Source organism: Nyctibius grandis, chromosome 5 (assembly GCF_013368605.1).
Source record: "Nyctibius grandis isolate bNycGra1 chromosome 5, bNycGra1.pri, whole genome shotgun sequence".
Classification (NCBI taxonomy): domain Eukaryota; kingdom Metazoa; phylum Chordata; class Aves; order Nyctibiiformes; family Nyctibiidae; genus Nyctibius; species Nyctibius grandis.
The window spans coordinates 45,260,192-45,279,231 of NC_090662.1; the positions used below are offsets into that span (position 1 = coordinate 45,260,192).

The 19,040-nt window shown below is 41.1% G+C and overlaps 1 protein-coding gene across 3 annotated transcripts in view; it reads right to left on the minus strand.

Annotated features, from left to right (window-relative positions):
• The window catches only part of NAP1L1 (nucleosome assembly protein 1 like 1), a 31,726-nt gene extending 12,893 nt beyond the window's left edge, over positions 1-18,833 (minus strand). Inside the window, exons 1-4 of one of the 3 annotated variants that reach the window (XM_068400581.1) lie at positions 18,815-18,833; positions 4,430-4,464; positions 3,644-3,732; positions 1,609-1,711 (exon numbers count right to left, since the gene is read on the minus strand). In XM_068400581.1, the coding sequence (XP_068256682.1) occupies positions 1,609-1,711; positions 3,644-3,732; positions 4,430-4,446 (209 nt within the window). In that variant the 5' untranslated portion in view covers positions 4,447-4,464; positions 18,815-18,833. Of the gene's footprint in view, positions 1-1,608; positions 1,712-3,643; positions 3,733-4,429; positions 4,465-18,480; positions 18,611-18,814 lie in introns of those variants that run through there. The other 2 variants (XM_068400582.1, XM_068400580.1) reach the window with 2 other exon arrangements.
• Positions 18,834-19,040: the final 207 nt, after the last annotated feature.

The window sequence follows — 19,040 nt, forward strand, 5'->3', positions numbered from 1 at the left end:
TAAAAAAAAAAAAGGAAAGGTAGTTTCATGAAAGAGACAGCTTTTACAAAGTAAATCCAAAATGGAGAAGCAGACCAAGAAGTATGTACTGGACTGCACAAGTACAACAGCAAGGAAAACTTGTTGCTCTGAATACAAGCCACTAGCAAATGTTATAATTACACAAGAATACAACCTCCTGTGAGCAGTTGAAGGAAATTCTATGAAAGAAAGTTTTATTAAAATTATTGTGGCCAGGCACAGGTGAAGAGGTAAGTTACTGGATAGCTGCCAGGCAATCAGCAGATTCTGAGCCTGAGAAGACAGATGTTTTCCTGGAACCTGTTTAGTTTCCTACTAGCTTAATGCACCTAGTTCCTTAACAGCCCACGTAACAGGCTTTTAGGATCCCTGATTCCTGCTGACTTCTGTGCCATCTCAGTGTCTAGACTCTGTAGATAAATAAGCTCAAAATAACACTTGGGAAGACATGTAAGAGGCACCTGTAAAGCACGGTTAAGTCAGCATGCATACATTGAGAAAATGCAGACAGGTTACACACATTTTCCAGCTATTTTTGTACTGTAAGTTAGGTAAGCATTTGTTAACAATGGCAAATTTGCAATGCTTTTGTGATAAAGAATGCACTGTACTGGAATTGATGAAGAAATGGTACAGCATCTTAAGAGAGCAGCTGACTAGAAGAATGCCATGTAAATCAGCGTTACCACTTTTGTTCACTTCTTAGATCAAGGACCTGAAAGATTAGTAGAGGTTAATTAACACCTGTTGAAAAACAGAGGAAAAATATTGGGTACAGAAAGCCTATAGTGTACAGTATCTAGAAGAGAAAGAACCCGCGTTCCCTTTGACTCCATGCTCTTTCTTGGGCCAGTATTTATTAGGGAAGGCTGTTAGTTGAATGGGGGTTTCTTCCATGCCATCATCTATAACAGGGAAGTGGTATAAGTAGGAGTAGCAGCAGCAGCAATGCCTGTTACTCAGTAGCTGCACTAGTTCAAGTCAATAGAAATGTAGGGCCCTATCACAGCAAGACAGTTGTATGCTTTACAGTTCCTGTGGATGTGGTAAAACGTTGTACAGAATCAGAAATTATGTAAGAGAGCCAGAAAATTCTACCCATTAAGCAGATCAAGTAAAGAAAATTCTAGCAAGTGATTGTTTCAAGTCTTGATACACAAGGAGATCACATGAAGTACTGATAACATTCCTAATTTTACTATCTCCTGGTTACACTTTAACCAAAAAGTGACTATATTAGAGACACTAGATCTCCAAGTATTTGTCCATACTTAAGATAACTAATGTTTCATGATTAAGGCAAAGCTACAAAAGACATTCCAAGGAGCAGGAAAGTACCTTTTAAAAGTGCGCCATATTGCAACTGCAGGGGACACGTTCAGCCACTGTAAATATTTTAGCATCCTTTTCTTGGTAAAAGCCCAAATAAAAACTCTCCAATTCTGAGATGCACTACAGACAGACTGAATTAGTCTTCCTGCTATCTTGGCAGCACAGTGGTTTATGACTATTAATCCTACAGACAATACTGTTCAGAACACAAAGAATCATTTATACTACTCTGCTCATAGTGAACAAATACTGTACCTTTCTATATATCCTGTAGATGTTCCTACCAGACCATCAAGTCTTTCCTGAAGGGCTGCAAGAATTTGAGGATTCTGCATCATCTGCACAGTCAACTGCCGAGCTAAATTACAAAAGAAAATTACATAAGTGCAAAGTGCATCTTTTGGACTAATCTTGAAAGAAAAGTTACTTAAATAGTACAAAAGAGCAGTAAGTTTACTATATATACACTTGCAAAAAGAAACATAGGCAGAGAAGTATTTCAAACATCTCTCCATTTTGGAAGCATGGATCAAATCCATCCTATTCTGAACATGGAAGCAGCACCTGGATTAAAATGGCCACTATTCAGCAAGCTGAGTATTTTTTGTTAAAAGGGAAGGTTGCCCCTAAAAGCATCAGTTTTGTCTTGACTGCTTTTATTTTTAATTCATTAAGGAAAGCAAGGTAGAAGAATTTGTGCTTTTACTTTAAGAAGGGAATAAAAACTGGAATTGGGATTTTCGTTCCATTTTAGATAAATGGAAAGAAACAAAACAGTTTCAGACTTGGATTTAACGCTGCTTTACAAATCTATGTTTACCTAATTTTTCCTGCCAAAGAATAAATTATTCATTAGAATAGTCTGACACATTATTGATTACAGAATATCAGTACTAGGTCCTTGAAGTCTATCATCTACATCATCTTTAGAAAGCATTTTGTCCAAATGGGAAACCTGTTTCAAACTGCAAGGTAGAGGTACATTTAAAAAAAACACACAAATTCCTAGCCTAAGTGTTCTCATTGTCCATATTAACATAAATCCTTTTAGCTTTGCTCAAAATCTGTGCCTCAACCTGCAGAAATGAATTTCACAACTTTGTTTTTTAATAAGTATTTATGATCAGTTTTTATCATCCTGTTTTGACTTCTTCCCCCTATCCTCAACATCTACAGACAGGCAAACAAGTACTGTGTATTCCTTATAAGATATTAAGTTTATACAGCATTCTTCCGACACCTTCAAATTAGAGTGAAGCTTTTGAATTCTTCCAGATACACAAAGCTTTTGGAAATGCGTACCATTTTCCACTTCTATGCCCTTCACTTCAGTAACCACATGTGAACATTTCTCTTCCACTTTTATGTCCTAGCACTGAAATTACAGGCTGAAAAGTTATGTTTCAAGCAACACCCAAAAAAGCAATCTCTCTTCTCCATAATGATTGCAATCATTTTATATGGGTGGTGAGACACTGGAACAGGTTGCCCAGAGAAGTGTTCAAGGCCATGTTGGATGGGGCTTTGAGCAACCTGGTCTAGTGGAAGGTGTCCCCTGCAGGGGGGTTGGAACTTGATGATCTTTAAGGTCCCTTCCAACCCAAACCATTCTATGATGGTTCTATGATAATGTGGCACCATCAGCAGTCCAAATCATTTTATTGCAGAGATTATTAGTTATTTCTCTTTTGGCTACTGGCTCTTCAGATTCTATCAGTGTCCCCAGTCTTTAACTACAAAGCATGAGTAAGACTGTTCAGCACAGACAAAACAAGTATTCCAATACATGTTCAGGTTTTTTTGTTGAGGGAAAAAAAAGGATTTATTGATTTTACATGGTAACACTAAGCATGATTTTTGTTCTATTCACAATCAAACAACTCAGCAGCAAATTACTAAGCAACTGATCACAAAAATGAGACACACACATATATATGCACCTGATTTTTTTTCTACCCAAAGTGTCACATTTTAAAAGCTTTTAACTGTTGTTAGTTTTGAAAGAATCTAGTCACATACCCACAATAATCCTTTCTTTTCCAATTACACATCTTCACGGGTGGCCAGTGCTGCCTGAACTGGTACTAATCATGACTAAAATGTGTGACTGCAGACAACTAATAAAAATCACATAATTGCAAAAAAAAAATCCTTGCTTCAGAATTTAAACAGTTGTGCATCAGTAGTTATGTTTTACCATTTCCCATTATTTTAAGCAGTAAAATCCTTTTAACACATTAATTAGAAAGCACTTGTATAGCTGCTTAGAAACCCTTGTTTTCAACATTACCTTTGCTGTTGGCATCTTCACCAGTTTCTTCTTCTTCTACTTCTTCAACATCTTCCATATCCTGTTGATCAAGTTCAGACTGTTCTTTGCTATTAGGAATATTCAATAACAGGATCAAGAAGTTAATTTTATAAAATACTACAATGAGCTTAAAGAGCTCAAGTTAGAGATCATGTGGGTAGAAGCAAACTGTTGCATCAGTTTTGAGCTATGACAAACTAGAAGTTTTAATTGCCAAACAAAGCCAAATTTTACTTCATCGAATCAAGTTTCACATTCAACAATCTCAGAACAGTTTAAAGAACCAGCAACTTTCCAGAATTTTGAAGATTCCTTTTTACAAAAGAATTCCTTGAGCCGGAGCTCAAGGTCAACAAGTCAAAGCCTCCTTCTGCTCTACACATCCTCTCTGTTAAGATGTGCAGGCCTTGAGAACTGAGGGCAGGTTCAACTAAACTATACTTCAATTGCCACAAAATATGAGCATTTGCAGTATAGAAAAACTACACACAGTGAAACGATAGTAATGGGCAGTACCATCCATTTTTCCCCTACAGAATTCCAACTAACATAGTAAGTTGACAGATGCCTTGCCCCAGTTTTAGATTTACTTCCAATTAAGATCCCAAACCCATTTGGTATGAGCACATGCTATAAACCTCACATCTTGCCACAGTGCCATGATCACTACCTAGACCCTGTCTATCAAGTATCTGGAGATCACAGCCGTCTGAAGTACAGCATAGGACACAGTCAGAGCTTCAGTAACCTACAGATTTTACTCACTTGTCTATGTCTGCCATTCTCCTAGATTTCAAACCCTAGAGGAAAAAAAACAAAAATGTAAGAACAGCAGCATTAGACTTCACTTACAAGGTCTACAGGCAAGCACCATAATACTAAAAAGGAAAGAAACACAAACCATGTCAGCTTTAAGAAAGAGGATAAATACTTATTATAGCCTGAAGAGTGGCATATCTCCCACTCACTTTTTGAGCTCTCATTATAAAGCATACAGAAATACTAAAAAACTTTGTTCTGGTTTACAACCAATAGATCTACTCACATAAATTTACGTACCAGCAAAATGCCATGCTGCATTTTGTATCATAGGGCTGTACTAATATCACGTACCAAAAACTAGTCCAGTCTAAGTAGAATCAAAACATAACCTGAGAAAAACTGAAGCAAAAAGGATGCTAGAACCCTTTTGGTAGCTGTTTACTCATTTCCAGCATGTAATTGCAGACAGAGGATACTTACAGCTAACTCAGTTTCTTTTAATACTAAAGACTCATTTTTGTGGATTTACTTTTAATCCCAACTTTACAAAACCAAGCAGTTCCTCAGAATATCCACAGAATTGCAACATTTAAAACAAAAAATTGATGCCAAGCTATTTAACATGGCTAATTTCCATGCCCTGAATGATCAGAATTTTCTTAAGTATCTCAGGATCATCATAAACACATTCCAGACACAGTAACTAGAAACATCATACCTTTGAGACTATTGCACATCTTGCATACCATGAAGCACCTATGTTCTCAAGTATATTACAAGCTGAATAACGTTTTCCACCAGCAAAAAGGTACTTCGGAGCCTAGTCTCCAAAAAGATGTCTGGGGTAGCTTGAAGTCAGAGATAATACAACACACAAGAAAAAACTGTCCCATTACTGCTGTCTTAGATCCAATGGTTCAGAAGACACCAAGTACCAAGAATAATCCACTGGCCCAGGAAGCATAAGCACCACTACTTTAGAGTCCCTTATTTTAGCAGCTGTCCAGTAAGCTAAACAAATTTAAGTTTCTTTCAGGAAGTTCAACTCCTTATAACACACTCAAATGAGAATTTTAGTCAAAGTGTTAAGAGCTGTGCATTCCAGAAAAAAATGAAAATTGCATTTGATCTGTCCAAAGTGTGTAACACAAGAGCACAATCCCAGTAAGATCAGGACATTAACAGTCAATATGAAGCGACATGTCAGAATCTGAACTTCAGAATTTAACATCTACATTCTATGTAGATATAATCAAAATATATTTTTCTGGTGTCATAGCTACTTCCCAGTAATTACATGGGAAGAAAGTATCTGATGTCTTCATTTAGGACCACAACTTTACAGTGCCAATGAAGTATTTAGGAGACTGCATGTAATCAAAAAGGTTCGATTCCCTAGTATGCAGAACAACTAGAGAACCTACTACTTGTCAATCTATTTCAGAAAAATAATACAGTATTGCTATCAAATAGAATGGCAGCACCACTGTAAACCAAAGGACATCTAACAATTCAGTAAGAAATCGAGGAGTTCAAGTAACATTTTTGACTGATTTTAAGCTTCTCGAAATTCAGATCACGTTTGCCTGTCTTGTGACTTCAGGTTTACACATGGATGCAAGCTGCCTATACAACAACTCCAAAGAGTCTCCTTTGGATACCATTCTCAGAAGACAGCATGGACTGAAGACCTACAGAAACTGAAAACATACTACAATTACAACTGACATTTAGATGTCTCTGTATTTCTTGAGCTACATAACAATTAGCATTATTTCTGATTTGCAAAAGATTTTATCTATATAAAATATACAACTTTTTCCTTACACATTTCCTCTTAACCTGTTCTTCATGCAGAACCTTTTCAAGGAGACTGGTAGTATCACTGTGCAGAAGAACACAAGATGCACAGTTCACCTGCCTCTCACACATTTCTATGCAAATGTGACAGACAGTGATCACATTCACAGGCTATTATTGCTCCTTGCAGAGTCCAACATTTCCTCTCTCCATTCTCCCCATCAAATACAGCTTCACTTTCCAGAAAACTAGAGGCAGTTCTTTCAACAAGGGTGTGACCAGTGACAACACTGGTTTGGGGGATTGGACTAGATGATCTTTCGAGGTCCCTTCCAATCCCTAACATTCTGTAACATTCTGTGAACACATCCCCTGTGGTCTCACCAAGCCAATGGGCTAGATGAAACAGCAGCTGAAACACCTTAGATACAGGTTTGCTGAAAAAGATCTACTTCCACAGTTCATTTAAACATTAGTAGATGCCTAGAAGAAAAGCAAGGACATGGCAAGAATTCCCCCAGAAACTCTTCCAGGTTTCAATCACATTCAGAAAAAAGCATGCTGAGTCAGGAAGTGCAGGTATTTGACAAGCTCCTAATAAATTTTTATTTCACAAACTAGTCCTTATTGTCCCTGAAACCATGCAGGTAAGCTGATGTTACCACTCAAGTATCAAAGCGCTAAAATCCTGTTTGAGTTGCAACATTCAGCTCAGAGATCATAACTAAGATTCTTCTACACTGAGCAACGTCATGGCAGAGGAAGTTTCACCAGCAGCCTCTGTGTTTTTGAATTCCTCAGTGGGCCCTGTTTTCACCATTCTGAACAACTCTGTCATCAGCAACCTTCATCCTTTCACTGTTCAGTGCCCTCTTGCCAAGATCACTTATGACCATGCTGAAGGCATTCATCTCATTACAGAACCCTGTGGAAGTCCAGCAAAGGGCCGTTACTCACCCTCTGCTTCCTGGCTTTTAAACAATCCATGCAAACACTGTATGTTTTCCAACTGTGGCCCAGTTTACTCAAAGACTTGGATAACATTCTTCAAAGATTTTTCTGAAATTAAAATAGACTGTATAAAGCAGCTGTCAACTTCAGAGCCTACCTCCAGTGTGTTCCTATCTGCCTCATCCCATTTTTCCTGTTCTCCTTGCATCAGCCTTTGTCATGTCTCATCCTTTAATCTTCCCTCCACTTTTCACACAACTTAATATCAGAACATATGCAGTTGGAAGAGTTCTTCTGCAAACTGAGGAGATACTACTGTTTGCCATGACACTGTCATCTGCCAGCTCTACACAACAGTTCTTGTATGAGGACGCTGCAAGGCACTATGCCAACAGAACTACATTGGCAGACATTTAGACTAATCTGTGCAACCCACTAGCATGGATATATAGTTGCATCACATTTAGTTTATTGTCATTTACTTAAACAACCATAAGCTTCTCTGCAAACACCGTTCTACTGGTAAAAAAAACCTGTACAGACAGAAAAGTACTGAGAAAATGCATTCCTTAAGAGCAAACAGCCTCCACTATTTTTGCACAACGCCTAGTACAAGGTCCCAGTCTAGTATCCAGAGCTTCTGGTACAATACGTACCACAATCAGTAATACTAAAATACATCACTGCAGTATTTATTTTGCAGTATCTCCCAAAACTAAATCTTTGGATATAAGTACTCATATCACTCAGCTTTCCACAAGAAAGATGCAGCCATCCCTCCCAGTTTCTTTCATAGGTGCATTTAGGATTGTGAACAGCTGCTGCACATTGGCGTGTGAGCAGCAAAAAGCATTCACTGGTGTCACTCCCTGAAGTAGTCCCGGGGAGATACCAGTTCACAGTGCAGGATTATAACAAACCTGGCTACAGCTATGGCATTACTTCAAGCCTCAGCATCTAGGTGATTGCTTTGGGCTGGGATACTACTTAGAATCTAGGCCTCCTGACTGCAAGAAAAAGTTTATGAGTGCCAATAAGGGGTAGCCTCCTCCCCTGTTCAAAAGCCAGCAGGCAAATAACCTCCTTATTTGTAAAATATTTTATTTCCCTGTTAAACAGCCACAGGCAGTAGCACTGCATTATGGTCAAATACAGAGGTGCCCAGAGGCTTCACTTAAAATGTTTTGCTGCTCACTGTAAAAATACGTGGAGGAAAAGAAAGAGTTATCTTATCTTTGCAGGGCTTTAAAGACAACACACAGGAAGTTCATGCTACAAAAAAAGGAAGCAAAAGCACAGAAAAGCAAGCTACAGTGCAAGTTTCCTAAATGCTGAAGTTTAAAACCTCTTTCATACAGGTAGCTTAAGCTCGATCAGAAGCCTGCCTGCTGTCACAAGAAATGTTTTTTTCAAAACAGAAAGGTTAGGAGACTGTTAATCTGGCACAAGCTTAGCCACAGTTTTGAGTGCATCATGAAGAATTACTAAAAATTAGCAGAACTCCCTTAAAAACATAAATCTTACCAAAACCATATGAAAATTTGCTATTTTCATGATGTTTAAAGGACATTTCACCCCTTTAATCTGTGATGTTTTTTAAGAAATGCAGTCTGATACATGCAGAAACTAATAATGATATTGCCATGTGTTCATCCTCAAGTTACCCATTAGTAAGCTTCCAGTTTTCAGGGCTTATTGTTTCTTCACTAAGTAATCTTGTTCAAGTGAAGACAAACACAAACAGTAAATATTCAGCCCTTCACAGTCTTTCCTTTTTTTTCCTTAGTCTGCCTTTATCCACACACAAACCAGTCTGAGTTTGCACAGCACCACCAGACATGTTACAGCTAGGACACAAATGCTCTGGTGAGAAGCCTTTCCTTTTCGAAGGTCAGCATTAAGTGTCCCAAGGAAGCACACCAGTATTAGATTACCCTGACATCCGCTCGGCCTCGGGAAGACAGGTCATGGCGAGGTGAATTAGGAGTCAGCTGAGGAGGCAAGACATTCCTGAGACACAGTTCCTCCAGCAAAACAGCAGCTTTTCTGCACAAGCCCTACGGCTGGCGGGCCGCCAACGGATCTCAGCTGTTCAGCATCTCTGTGGATGCCGTACCACTGCACAGTACCCATTCCCTCCCTTCCAGGAAACATCATTTCCCCTTCTCTAGAGGAACTGCTCACACAATTAGCTTGCAACAGCAAGTAGAAGAAATTTCTCAAGTAGTTCAAGGGACACAAATGGGCGTTTTGAAGACTCTTGGACCCAAGCTACAGTCAAGCCTTGTTTACTCACATCTTCAAAAGAAATCTACCCTTTTGCCCAAACTCAGTAGTCAGTAAGTCAGAGCACTGCAAATAAGTCAGCCTGTCCATAGAATAGCATATCAGCCTCTTTCTGTCTCTGGCAAGCCTTAGGCAACTGAAAGCAATACATTAACAGAAAATACCTAAAACAAATGAGCCCTATGTGGGATTAAGAAGCTGCCACATAAGATAACAAACTAAGTGGACAAAGTCAGATGTCAGTGAAGAACAGAGAGGTCCAGCTGCAGGACAGCTAGTTGTATAAAAAAATGTCAGGATTAAGTCCTGTAAACTATTTGCAATGCATGCAGAAACCAAAGGTGCCAGACAAATGACATCATACCAGCCAAGTTCAACTCTCACTACAGACTGGGAAACTCGAGAGCAATATATTCACTGAAAGTTACTTCAAACTGCTGTTCTTGCCTAGCATTCCAGGAGGGCAACTTTTAACATTTTTCTTTACATAACCAGCATCAAAAAAGAAAACAAAATTTAAAATCGTAGTGTAGAGATCCATCTAAAGATGCTCTTTGACTATAAATGTTCAAAATAATTGTTTGGGGTGGTTTGCTCAAAACCACTAAGAGAGGTTTGTAACTTTAAAGAACTCAGATGCTCTCCATAGAGCAGTTTCATTCACATTAACGTCACAACTGGGTGAAGTGTTTAAAAAGTGCACAGTACACGGCACAGAGTTACACACTTCAAATTTTTTGGTACTAAGACCTAAAAAAAACCATATCAATCATTTCACAACTATTAGTAGAAGCTATGGTACCAACACCAGGTCGGAAAATTGTTATATGAGAAAGGATCACACAGTTCAGTAGTAACTAGGAGAGCATTTAGCTCCTTTTCAAAAAGAAGCAATTGAATCATGTATCAGATTAAAAAATGCCAATTCAAAAGGGAATCAAGCAGAAGACCAAGTGTTTCCTTTTTACTTGTGTGATCAAATTCATGAAACACCTATTATCATTAGCATGGAAACTGGTCATGAAACAAGGGGATATTGCACCTATCATTAACACGGCAGATAAGCAACATGTTACAGATTATACCATTCATATTATGGAAAAATATGCCTTCTTAGGAAAGCTGAAGGTCAAAAAAAATTCAATCTCAATTAAGTGAGCAGGGTAGTCCTATGCTAGAACATTAAGATACCCCATCTATTTGATGAAAGACATTATCAGCCACTGAACTCTCCAGAGACAATTTCCTTTTATCAGTGCCTCGAAGTTCTTCTGCTAACAAAAGATATTTCTGATTGTTAATGTAGAAGACCAAAAACTGACAAAATTAAAATTCTCAAATCTAGAGTAGATAATTAAGACTGTCTGCCCAAATACAAGCACAGAAAACAAAAGTATGAGATAATACTAATATAAAGGTTATCAGAGTCTGACAAAGAGACTAAAGGTCAATGGAAGTAAGGAACCCAGGTTCCTCAATACAGTAACAAGAAGGTGCCACTGGACCCTTGCAGTAACTCAAACCCCTCTGTTCTGTTGCAATTTATTGTGCAAGCACCAACTCATCCACTATGTTCAAAAGACATGCATAGTCAACAGCAAAAATGCTAACTGGCATGGCGATATATGGAAATCTTTAGCAGAAGCTTGAGTAAGATCTTCTGGACCAAGCAGAGAAGGGTAAGAAACTCAGATGAATAGTGGTGTTTCACAAAACATACTCAGAAATTTTACCTGTGTGCAAGTGCTAAATTGACCAAGACGGGAAGCACTCACATCGCCACAAGGGAGATAAGCCCCCTTCATAAAGGGAACACCAAGCTTCTCTGCTGAACAATCCTCCAGTCAGCTAAAGCCAATATAACTGGCAAATGCTGCTGGAAAAGCTTATCGCGGTTCTTCCTTAGCTATGCGTACCCCCCTCCTTTCATCAGCAATGCCTGAACAGCTGTAAAGTTGGGAAGTGCTAGGTATTTCTTTGTACAGGGCTAGACCTGCAGTTGCATGAGTAACAGCAGGATCAGGAGATGGAGGCCGCCACAGGCGAGCACCTTTTATAACAACTCATGAATAGGGTTAGGCAAGTTTGAAGTTACTGTGAAACTGTATACTACAACATTTTACCTTGTAATGACACAGCAAAACTCACAATCTGGCTGTAGAGAATAAAAACACTAAACTACCAATTTTAGTGGTATTTTTTGCTTTTCCTAATAACTCCTGAGGTAAAAGCACCAACTTCAGCCATTTGCCGATGCAACTATTTCACTAGTGCTTGCAGGCCTCTGCAAAATACATGTCATGGCATAAAAACACAGATTTTACATATTTCAACTTTAAAGTGCTCTACAACTTGCATGAGAACACCAGTTACATGATGGGAAAAACTCAAATTCTTCAAAACAAAACAGTGTGATCATATACTTAACTAACTCAGTTACTAGTAACTGCAGGGCTTGCTTTCATTCATGCAGAAACACTTTTAGAGCTTTCCCCTTAACTAATTTTCAAATCAGGAAATGAAGGTTCAGTCAACAAATAGCAAACTCCTCTCTTTTTGTAGCATTTTTATTGAATTTTAGGTAGTGCCTGTTTACTCTTGCAACAAAAAAAGTCTCCATAAGGAGAAGGAAATGGACTACAGAATTACAATTTAAAATCAGGACTAAGTTCTATCTGCATGTTTGTCTCTGCTACTGATCTGAGCTCCCTGATCATGTTCTAAAAATAGGGTAATTAACACACAGTGTGGCCTTTGTTCTGGATGCCAAGATTCTGTAGCAGAAAACCTACCAATTTCTATTTAGAACAATCTTTCATTATCAGAAAAGCAATCCAGAAGTTTAAAGTCAAATCTGAAAAACCTAACCAAGGACATTTTTTTTAAACAAACTAATCAGTACAGCTTGTTGCAGTTTCTCCTTTCCATAACTGATAATGGGAAAACAGGAGCCATCCTGAAGGCCTGAAATCAAAGGCTTCATATATAAAAAGATATTTAAAACTTCTTAACAGAGTATTTCTCTATACAGTTCATGTCAGTACAAGTATTCAGTTTGTTAAAAAGTGTCAAAGTAATGCAAAAATTGTGTTTTAACAAAGTACTTCAGGTAGCAGGGTGCATTTTAACAGTTTAAAAGATCAACTTGTGCGTGCCATAACATCAAACAAAGGAGAGTGTCAGTTGACTACTTAGATTGCCACATAATCAAACACAACCATATTGGCAGTTATGCTATCTGCAAGACACACACACTGCAGCATTGAAGTTCTATCCAATTTAACTTAAAAAACATCTAAACATCCTTCTCTGAAAAGAAAGTTAAAAAAACACTGAAAAATGTGTACAGGTTTCAAAAGCATAGTTTTTGCTGGAACATCTGACGAATGCAATATTGTAAATTCATTCACTCCCCAAGAAGCCACTGAAATTCCTAAAATATATTTAGCAACTTTTTTGTTAGCTCCAGTTCAATATTTTTTTCAAGGAAACAAAGTCATTACTTAACCACAAACCTTAAAACATCCAGTTTTCAACTAACAAGCTAGCATTCGCTAGAAAAGAACATAACAACAATCTCACTTTGACACATTTTCGAGGCTGTTAGGGGTGAGATGTTACAATTGGTAGTAAGACTCAACAGAAGTATACGCATAGTTATGGTTTCAGTAAGTCACTTTCAAATGAATGCAGGTGCAGAGTTTAAAAAGCATTTGTAAGCATAAACTACACCTGTAGAGAACCTGAGCCTTATTTACAAAGTGATCTTCATAAATATTTTCTTGTGAATTTCACTCAGTCATGCTTTTGGGATCAGTAGAAGTACCTGATACCTCCATAATAGTGAAGAAGGTGATAAAAGAATCAAGAGGCCATGTCATGAAGACCACACCCGTTCAAAAACAGTGAGCATGTTTCTGATGATGCTACCTTGCACATGCAAGGAACAGAATAAAGCACTTATACCAGCTCACACTTAACCATCCAAAGTCAAGATGAGTAATATCCAAAACTGGAATACCACAGAATTAAGAACTGCTTAAAAGGGTGATCAAGCAAGGCAAAATAAATGGTACTAAAATCTAAAGTAACATATATAAAATGATGCAATTCAAACTAATTCAGAATTCAAAAGGTCAAAAAATTGCTGCACAAAGACACCAACAGAATTGTATGCAGCCCACTGAAGACTTCTACAACATGCAGAAGTAGTCAAGATCTGAAATGAATGCATGATGACTAAAATACAAAATGCACAACATTATCATTACACGTCAGTAATGTATCTTTAATAAAAATACTGTATTCACTGCTGAACATTGTGAAAGAGAGGAAATAGATCAGTTCAGGGCCTAGCAACATGAATATCTGAGGAACAGAAGCAGTTCAAACCTGAGAGCAATAGTATTTGAGAGGTGAACAATGAGAGTTGACACAAGAATACCTAAGTTAAACAAGTTCAAAAAGAAGATTAAAAATTGGTTTGCATGTAGCCAATTAATTGTTTTATTTCATGTCCCCTCCTGTGTCCCCCCCCAACTTAACGTTTCAATGCTTAAGCCAGGTTTTTAACTACAGCCAGAACTAAAAGGAAACTACCTCACAGGCAAGTCATCCCACACAAAACATGAAAGAACTGCCCCTTCTTCCTTTGAAACACCACATATTAAATAACATCTAGATAAAGTAGTGGACTGAACTAATGTTACTACAGATGGTCAGAAAAGACAAGCAGCATATATGATTCTAACCGGGGTCTTAGAAGCCTGGAGGTTTGTTCCATTCCAGATTTCAGGCACCTGCTCAGTCAAATCTCTTAACCAGAACTTCCAACACTTAAAAATGAGAATAATTCTAGCATCTCTCAGGTTTTAGGCTAGGGTTTCTTTTTTGTTTGGTGTGGTTGTGATTTGGGGAGTAGTGGTGGTATTTTTTTAAAGAATAAATACCAAATCAGCAACTGAGCGCTTCACAGCTACAGATACATCCAGAAACAAGTTTTCGTATCTAAAAAGTTGCTTTCATCTTTTGATCATAAAAAGCTAGTAAGGATAAACTGGTAGTATTTTGTTCTGAAGTCTACAAAGAGAAGGTGAAACAGCTGATGTGCAACTGCCTACTCATTACCACAAGCTAAGCTTTAAACTGAGATATCACCATTGTAAATTATGTCTGTGCAGACATACATTTAAGCACGCATTCAGCCCCCAAATACATCTATATTTTCCAATACTAAAATCTAAACAGCTTTCCACCTAGGAAAGATCTCCAGTCTAACATTTAGATGCAGATTATGTTTTGGTAATATGTAAATTCATCTAAAAGATTAATCTTAAAGGAGAACATAAATTACTTCAAATCTTAAATTATTTATATTTTAAAACTAAATATAAAGTATCAAAAGTAAATTAGCAAAGTCGTCTTTTCTTTTTTTTTGAATGAAACTGAAGTTTTAGTCTGCAATACATATAGTCTTCCTGAAAACTTACGGTCAAAGTCATCACTAAATACAGGAGGCCATATCTGTAATTAAGATTTTTCCCTTTGCATTAACTTTGTTGAGTGTAGGAAGTCCTCAAAAACCTCATGCATTGTTTCTAAATAGCTTAATTTTTCACAAGGTCATGAAATGAATCCCCAAGCAACTTCTGTGATGCCTTCCAGGCATGTCTGGTTTTCTAGACAAATACATTATGACACCAGACCTACTCTCCAGATTAACAATGTTAGGTGATGAGGAACTGCACTGACCTCTGAGCTGAGTGAGGATCAGCTAGATTAAATTAACTTTAATTATAATCACTTTTGAGCTCAAAGTAATTTACAAATGAAAACTGACCTATAAGCATTATGCCCATCATCACACCAGTTCCTCAGATTAAACACCACTTGTACAATGCAATTCTACTCTATTATTTACTAGCTGCTTTCCTAATGAGAAGTTAGATGGAATGCAGTTGCCCAGACCAGAAGCTAACTCGGAAAACTCCCCAGCTCTAGTAAAATACAACCAGCATTAAAAATCTTGTTTCTGTCTGCAAAGTATTGTCTTCTATATAAGTGCCTACTAGTACCAAACAAATACCAAAGCACTATCAGTTCATGGAAAAACCCAGAGCTGAAGGTCCACTGAATGTATATACAAATGCAGAAAAACAAGCAGGCTTTAAATGAAGTTCTTTAAATGAACAACTGCATCTCCATTTTCTGCAATCTGTCCAATTCCTGAAGTTTCCCAAAGAAATAAGAATCAGACCTTTAGTTTGATATACAGCATATTTGCAGTTGTGTCAGAAGAACCTCAAGATAAACTGTTACAACTATATTAACAAAAAGGTGCAGATACCATAGACAAGTTCATTACACCCACTGGTCTACTGGAACAAACTGGCCTTCACCAAAGTATTCAATCAAAAATTGAAAACAGAACATGCTTATCTTATTTCCCCTGAGATTTTTCATTACTGACATTCAAATGCTCAAGCTATTTTATTCCCTGAAGGAATACAATCTCTGCCACAATTAGTCCAGTTCTCCATGTTACAATTACTTCCACTTTTAGGAGCTAAGTGAATAAACAGATTTATACCAATGCAACTAACAGTACAGTAAGCCAAAGTTTCCTTGAAGATCTGGAGTTTGGTATTACAGAACACTGTCTCAGCCTGGAAGATTTGGGTGTCACTCAGGGTTGTGAAAACTCTTAACAAAGCTTCGTAACACACATACCCACAGTGCCTTGCTTTCAGTTTCACTTGTGCACACATGTTCATTGTCAGTTATGCAAGAAGAAAAAAAAACAGACCACCCATTTCCAGGGTGCTCAGTAAGCATATAACCATAACAAGTCCCCTGCCCGCTCCCCAGAATAGTTTTTGAGGGAGGTAGAGGCTAGATGAAGCACCAGGATGGCAAGAGCATTACTGTGCTGTACACACACAGCACTTTTGGCACTTCCTGCAACACTGGGCTGACCGCACAGATGCGTCACGCTACTTCTGCGCACTTCCAGCACTCACTTCCTAGTCCTATGAATGCCAGAGAAGGACCAGAGGCTCTGAAAAACACCAGATCTACCACCTGTGTACAAGACCCTCATTCTACAATCCTCTGTCCTCGCAAACCAGAACACACGATATACAAGACCTGTCACAAAATATAGAAAAAGTGGAGGGAAGGGAGATTGCTAATACATACCACTCTCACAGGAGCAAGTGGGCCACACAAACAGAAGTTCAGGTATCAGCAGCCTATTCAAAGCACTTATATCAACATTTCGGGTACCTGAAGCCTGAGCAGCCTAAACTTCTGTCTGGTACACAGGCATCCAAGTCACTCAAATTTCAATGTATGTAGATTTCAAATCCTATTTTGCCCAAAGATTTAAGATAATTTCTACAAAAGACTAGAAGCCATTCAGCTTGCTTCAATCCTAGCACAGTGCTTTTCTCATTCTTTAAAGAGTATACCACTGTAAAACGGGCACAGCAATAAGGCTACTAACAAGCTACTAACAAGCTACTAACAAGCTACTAACAAGCTACTAACAAGCTACTAACAAGCTACTAACAAGCTACTAACATTTTTGCCAGAAAGCACCTACAGCTGTACAAAGTCTTACGCCTCAGCTGTTGTCTCAAGTCTTATTTCATGACTGAAATGAAAACACCAGGCACTACCTCTTGCCTGATTAATGTAACATCCACCAGCAGACGTCAAAATCCCAATAGAGGGGGTGAGCGAAGGAAAGTATTTGTCATAACTGGCACATCCAGTGCTCACTTCTCTTACCTTCCTCAAAGGAGTCAGAACATGAAATGTTAAGTGTATCTCCACAGGGCTTCAAACACAAATGGACATGCACAAAACTGCAATGTGCTTGGAGATAAACTGTGGAAGATACCGATATTTTATTATTCTACCACAGTCACTTGACAAAAGCTTTGTGTTTTCTCCTGCAAGCAAATGGGGAAGGTTTTGTATTAAATACTGAAAGCCCCACAAGTATTGGCAGTGTAAGTCCCCTCAACACCCAATATGGAGTAGGTGGAACATGTTTTATTTGCAGATAGAGCCATATGAACGCTAAACACAAGCCAATACTTCCAGCTGTAGTTACTAGATCTTTCAGGTAGCTTCTCAGCCCTCCTTGGTGACAGACATCATGCACCTCTTGTACCTGCTACTCTGGCCAATGGACGCATTTACAACCAGGAAAGCAAAGGCCTCATGTTGGGCGACACCAGCCAGCAGGCACCCAGAACAGCGACATGTTGAACTCCAGAAAACCGAGCAAAGCTCTCTCCTGCGGTAGGAAGCAAGAGTTGCCCGTCCCCCGGCTGAACCTCGGGGTCCCCCTGCCAGCAACGAGCAGCACAGCACACCCTGCCCGCGGCCCCCCGCACCACAGCCACAACAAGGCGCAGGAGCCAGCACAAGGCCACGGCGCGCTGCCATCCGCCGGCCCCCCCCGCCATGTGCGCATCCACCGGCCACCCCCACCGCCGCCGGCGGCCGCGCCCGCCCGGCACTCAGCCCCCCCACCTCCCTCACCGCAGCCGGACACACACACAGCCGCTCCTCCCCGTGCGGCTTTTCGCCCTCGCCCTCCCTGGCAGCGCCCCGCGGCCGCGCCGCTGGCCCCGCTCCGTCCCCACGTGCGGCCAGACCCGCCTCCCCTCAGCGCCGGCCCCAGCGGCGCGGCCCGGCCTAGCCCCGCCGCGGGGCGCGGCGGCGAGACGCGCGGGAAGGGGGCGACGGGTGGCGCTCCCCGCCGAGGGGCCGGGCGAGCACCGGCGCTGCCGGCTCCGCCACCCCGCGGGCCGCGAGGAAGAGGCTCGGGGCGGCGCGGGCACCGCCGGCCCCCCGCGCCCCGGCGGCCGAGGGGCCCCGCTAGGCCAGGCCGGCACTCGCGGCCTCCCCGCGCGGGAGCGGGGACCAGGCGCCCCCCGCTCGCTCCCCCCCACCCCCGCGGCCCCCAGCCCCGGCGGCCCGCGGCGCGGCGCCCCGCCCGGTACCTGCGCGGGCCGGGGCTGGCGGTGACTCAGGAGCGAGGCGGAGGCGCCGCGCGGCTGGCGGTAAAAAGACCCGAGCTCCCGCCGCTCGCGCTCATATAGAATTAACGTCACCACGTAACCCCCCCCTCCCCCGCGCGCCCTGGGTCTCCTGGCAACGCGCGCGCGCTCGCTCGCGCCGCCCGCTGTGTGCGCCGGCCGTTGGCCGAGGCGGTTGGGGCAGGCCCGGCGGGCGCCCTTCCCCCGCGCGCCCGCTGCTGCCGCGCCGGGCCGGGCCGGGAGGCGCCGAGGGGAGGCCCGGGCGTGTCACCCCCGGGACGTGCGTCCTCTCACGTACCGGGGGCTGATGCCTCGGCCCCGCCGGGGCCCGAGGGGAGAGGCGTGCCGGTGCCCCGCGCCTGGGTGGCACCCTGCCCGCAAACCCACCGGGAGCTGGCGCCGCCCGGCCGGGGCTGAACTGTGGCACGCAGCGGTGTTGCCCGCCTTGGTGGGCCACAGCGTGGCGCAGAAGGCACCTCCTCCCCGGCGGGAGGGTGGCGAGGGTGGGCCTGCCAGGGGGTCGG